This window comes from Babylonia areolata, chromosome 35 (assembly GCF_041734735.1).
Source record: "Babylonia areolata isolate BAREFJ2019XMU chromosome 35, ASM4173473v1, whole genome shotgun sequence".
Classification (NCBI taxonomy): domain Eukaryota; kingdom Metazoa; phylum Mollusca; class Gastropoda; order Neogastropoda; family Buccinidae; genus Babylonia; species Babylonia areolata.
In genome coordinates, this window is record NC_134910.1 from 6314313 (window position 1) to 6319940 (window position 5628).

The following is a 5628-nucleotide window of genomic DNA, read 5'->3' on the forward strand; positions in this document are numbered from 1 at the left end:
ACACAGAGAGGGAGAGAGAGAGAGGGGGGGGTCTACCCTGTTTTCGCCGTCACCAGTGATTCAATGCCAGGTTGTCCTGCCTTTTTCCCAACACGATGTATGAGCCACACGTATCTCAGGTTGATGAGCTGTGGGACATCAGTTGTCATGCTCCCTTGGCCCACTCTTGTTTCATATCCTTCAGTGTTCACAGATTGTGATGAGCAGCAGTCAGTCTGATTATCTTTATCACTGAAACGCTTTTCACAAGAAATCGACCTTCACACACACACACACACACACGCACACACACACACACGTACATCCCCGCCCCCCCCCCTTCCCCTTTCCACACACACGCACGCACGCACGCACACACACACACACACACACACACACACTGGTTCACAGACACCAACAGAGCAGAGTCGGCTTTGAACAAGCGCTTTGCTTTTTCAATCGCGAACGTGTTCGCCTGTTCGGATCTATTTTTGTTCGCCACTTGACAGTGCAGACGTTCCCTTTGACGTTTGTGGAGCTTCGATTGGCTTTTACAGTTTACACGACAGCGTGGCAGGAGGAGTGTGTTGGAGAATCTGATCCCACTTGATCCAGCAAAACTAGGACATTTCTGCTGGAGAAAGGATATGATATCGTAGTCGATCAAATTCGGGTGAGTTTAGTGGCGGAAATAGAAGTGACGAGATTGAAACGAATTGCGCGAGAGGAGCTGGGTCTTGGAGCAAGTGTGGTGCTGGGAGTCCGGTTGGCGTTGTGGTGGTCAGGATGGCAGACATGGGTGAGTGAGTGTCTGGTGGTCAGGATGGCAGACATGGGTGAGTGAGTGTCTTGTGGTCAGGATGGCAGACATGGGTGAGTGAGTGTCTGGTGGTCAGGATGGCAGACATGGGTGAGTGAGTGTCTGGTGGTCAGGATGGCAGACATGGGTGAGTGAGTGTCTGGTGGTCAGGATGGCAGACATGGGTGAGTGAGTGTCTGGACAACATCCACTGTTCTTCCCCTGTGCTCTCTCCGTTCAGTTCCCTTCCTCAGACGGGAAATTCGTAAATTTGTTTGAATGACATTGTAATATATACTATACATTCTCGCTCACTACGATCAGCTTCGGATCCACTCTGTTTACGCATACCCAGATTCAAACACTCGACTGTTGGCCACCGTTCTTTCTCCGTCTCTGGACCTTGCGATTGGAATGAACTTCCTCTTTCGCTTCGTCAAGTCTCCACACTCAGCTCTTTCAAGTCTGGCCTTAAAACCCACCTCTTCCCAAAATAGCCTCCCTTGCCTGCCTCTTCCTTGTCATTAGTTTCTACAGTTTTAGAGTTATGCATGCGTGTGAATGACTGGTGCGAAAGCGCTTTGATTTGTCTCTGCACAAGATTCAGCGCTATATAAATACCATTATTATTATTATACATTTCTTCCCCTGTCAAGAGACGTAAAGAAGGCCAGTCAAAGAGTGGAGGGGAAGAAATGTTGAGTATATATTACAATGTTATTCACCAATTTACAACTTTTCCCGTCTTATAAAGGGGGGAAAATAGTGAGGAAGAAATGTGGATATTGCTATGCAGTGTCTGACAGTAAGACAGGAACACAGTGTTCCACTGCGTGTTTTGCATGGACTGTCTGTCTGTCCGTGTGTCTGTCTATCGGACTGTAGAAGTTATGATTCTCACATTTGTTTGCTTTCTAGCCATGTAGACACACCGTTTGACATCCTGACTTTGTTTACTGAATGGGCGGGTTGATTGGTTTTGCTTCGACAGTCGTCATTTTTTGTCACGGGTAGATTTTAGGAGGTATACCTATGTGGCAGAATGGTTAAGACACTTAAGATAAGATAAGATAAGAAGATAAGAATAACTTTATTATCTCCAATTGGAGAAATTTGGTCAGGTGCATTATCACAACATAGACAAGTAAACAACATGGGGACCATAATTGTAAAAGTCAGCAACAGCTTTTACGAATATTACGAAAATACAAATGTAAAAAAAATATCACATACACCGTTTCATACATACATCCACACGTTGTAGGTAATAACTAGCATTCTTAATGTAAAAACAGAAAGAATTAAGAAACATTGTTTGAATATAATTATAAACATAGCCTACTATACTGCACATTGATTATAATAGACAGATAAGATAAGAATAAAGATAAATTGCGGAAAACCGCAACCAGAGAATCAGCACACACCCGCACCCACCCACCCCACACAGTCTCCGTGGGGGCCTGGGTTCGATTCCCGCTCTCGCCCTTTCTCCTGTGTTTTGACTGGGGGAAAATCGACGGGCGCAATAGCCGAGTGGTTAAAGCGTTGGACTGTCAATCTGAGGGTCCCGGGTTCGAATCACGGTGACGGCGCCTGGTGGGTAAAGGGTGGAGATTTTTCCGATCTCCCAGGTCAACATATGTGCAGACCTGCTTAGTGCCTGAGCCCCCTTCCTGTGTATATGCAAGCAGAAGATCAAATACGCACGTTAAAGATCCTGTAATCCATGTCAGCGTTCGGTGGGCTATGGAAACAAGAACATACCCAGCATGCACCCCCCCGAAAACGGAGTATGGCTGCCTACATGGCGGGGTTAAAAACGGTCATACACGTAAAAGCCCACTCGTGTGCATACGAGTGAACGCAGAAGAAGAAGAAGAAGAAGAAGACTGGGGGAAAATCAAACTGAGCGTCTAGTCGTTCGGATGAGACGTCCCATGTGCAGCACACACTTGGCGCACTGAGAGAGAGAGAGAGAGAGAGAGAGAGAGAGAAAAGAACCCATGGCACCAAACGTGTTGCCCTGTGGCAAAAACTCTTATCGAAGAAATCTCACTCTGTTGTATTACACTCTCCCCTGTCATAGCGGATTTCTCAGTGTGAAGTGGGGGGCTGCTCTCCCCCCCCCCCACCCCCCTAGGGAAGAGCCTTGGACCAAGCCACATGTGTCGCCACCAGTGCTGGGTGTGGACTGTCACCCACGTGGCACCCAGAGAAAACAACAACAACAAAAACAACAACAACAACAACAACCAAAAAACAATAACAACGAACAAAAAAACAACCACCACCACCAATGTTGACTATAACCACGTTGTCTAACCCACACACACCCCACACCCCACACCCCGCCACAGTGTATCTGCATCGCCTGTGTGTCTTACTTCGTTCAGTATTAAGCGTCGAAGGGTTTGTTGGTTTGGGGTGGGGGGTTTTTGTGGGGGTTTTTTTTGGGGGGAGGGGGGGGGAGCAGGAGGGGGGGGGAGGGGGGTTTGTGTTTTTAAGCACACCAAGGAAAATGCGACTTACCTTTTGGTAGTTGTCGTGATAGGCTTCTTTTTATGTATTTTCCACGTAAAAGCGCTGCTGTTGATCCGTGAGTGAGAGAGAGAGAGAGAGAGAGAGTGTTCAGCTTTTCATTTCTCTCGAAACACTAGCACCCACGCCGCAACACGAGTTCTAGTGGACGGAAAGGGGGTTGGGCGTGGGCATGTGGGGGTGGGGTGGGGGAGTGGAGGGGGTCTGGGTGCGGGAGTACTTACCCCACTGAACAGGAAATCAGTGGCTTCTATGACAGGCGCTGAAAGCCAAATGCCACGGTCCTTTGGTATTAAAAGACAAAAAGAAGAAAAAAAAAGAAAAAAAAAAAGAACCTGGGTTATGTTGAAATAGTCTAATATGAAATAAAAAAGAGAAGTCTTTTAGAATCCTGCGGGTCATGGTGTACAGCCAAGCACAAATCTTCTTTTCATTCCGAACAGTGAAGGAGCTTTCTATTTCAGCTCCGTGCGTGAGATAGGGAACACTTCTCAATAGCTTCTCCCTGTTTCAGGACGCCGTGGACCGTGCCATATTGTATGGCTTTAATTATGCTGGTTTCGAAATGGGGTTTGGCTGTTTATCGGCCAGTGACGTATGTGTTCCCGTGTATGTGTGTGTGTGTGTGTGTGTGTGTGTGTGTGTCCCTCTCTCTCTCTCTTTCTCTCCTCCCCCACACCCCCTCTGTCTCTGTCTCTCTAAAAACTAAATGCATGTCTGAAACAACTCGACAGAAGCCCCATATAATGCCAACAAATTTATTCAATATTTTCATTTCCAATGTTAAGATTGAAGAAGTCAAATCACACAAAGTTCTAGGTATAGTTATCGATAATGTGTCTCAAAAAAAAGTATTCCAGTGATCCAAAATAAAACACTTTCTAAATACACATGCCCGAAAACAATTCTTTAATGCTCACATACAGTCAATAATAGATTATGCTTCTACGTTGTGGGACTCTGCTAGCGCAAATACTCTAAAACCTCTTGTTAGATTATACAAACGTGCTTTGAAATTAGTTTTTATTAAAGTCATGTTCATTAACTCCAAATGATTATAGGTCACTTGATATCCTCCCACTGGAGCTAAAACTAGAATACAATAAGGCTGTTTTTATGCACAAAATAGTAAGCGGCTACGCACCTCCTTCAATTATAAATAACTTCCCAGTAAATAACATAAGACATGTACATAAGCTGCATATACCTCGTCCAAATCTTGATCTATTCAAGTCCAGTCTCACATACAGCAGGGGAACGTACTGGAATAATTTACTATCACATTTTTAAAAATGTATAACTAAACACAACTTTAAGCAAAATCTAAAAATGTACCTATTCACAGAAATTCACGTCACCCGAAATCCAGCAATGCTTTCGACAATTTGTGGGTTCCCTCTCACTCTCTCTTGAGTGAGTGCATTTGTGTGTGTGTGTGTGTGTGTGTGTGTGTGTGTGTCTGTGTGTGTGCTCATTTTCGCTTCTTTAGCTTTAGTCCCTCTTCAGGGCGAAGGCTGGATGTTACTTGCTTATCTATTACCCTCGATAATAAAGATTTTGTCTTCTCTCTCTCTCTCTCTCTCTCTCTCTCTCTCTCTCTCTCACTCTCTCTCTTTCCATGATTTCCGTTTTTGATTACTCTCGATTTCCCCATCCCATTGACATGAAAATTGGAGGCTGAGTTATACTTCGTGAACTAGCCCTCTTTGACACTGTTGGTAGGGATGTTGTTTATAAAAGATAGTGAGCACACACTTACACACACACACACACACACACACACACACACACGCACACACACACACACATACATACATACACACAGACACTCATTCATACGCACAGAGATATAACACAACACAATACAATACAATACAATACAATACAACTTTATTAATCCGACTGGAAATTACATAAGATATTAATGGAGATTACACAAGAGATACAGAAGAGAGAGAGAGAGAGAGAGAGAGAGAGAGAGAGTAAAGGGGGAGGGGCGGAAAAAATGAATGAAATTTATTTGAATTATATAAAATAAAATAAAATAAAATAAAATTCTAGGAGCAAGCGAACACTGCTTTTTCACATCCAGACGTCGAAAAAATGTCGAAAGAGAGAGAGAGTAAAAGAGAGAAAGACACAGACAGACAGACAGAGAGAACACAAATGGGACACACACACACACACACACACACACACACACACACAGAGGGGGGAATCATTTCAAAACAGCAATAAACAACAAACCAAACGCAACCAAACCAAACCAAACAAAGAATAAACTATGGACGTCGAAGCGCCGATCATCG

General features: G+C 44.5%; 1 protein-coding gene across 3 annotated transcripts in view; it reads left to right on the plus strand.

Annotated features, from left to right (window-relative positions):
- Positions 1 to 422: 422 nt before the first annotated feature.
- LOC143277895 (calpain-5-like) overlaps positions 423 to 5628 on the plus strand; it is a 68035-nt gene continuing 62829 nt past the window's right edge. The window contains exon 1 of one of the 3 annotated variants that reach the window (XM_076582851.1): positions 423 to 778. In XM_076582851.1, the coding sequence (XP_076438966.1) occupies positions 766 to 778 (13 nt within the window). In that variant the 5' untranslated portion in view covers positions 423 to 765. Of the gene's footprint in view, positions 779 to 945; positions 964 to 5628 lie in introns of those variants that run through there. The other 2 variants (XM_076582853.1, XM_076582852.1) reach the window with 2 other exon arrangements.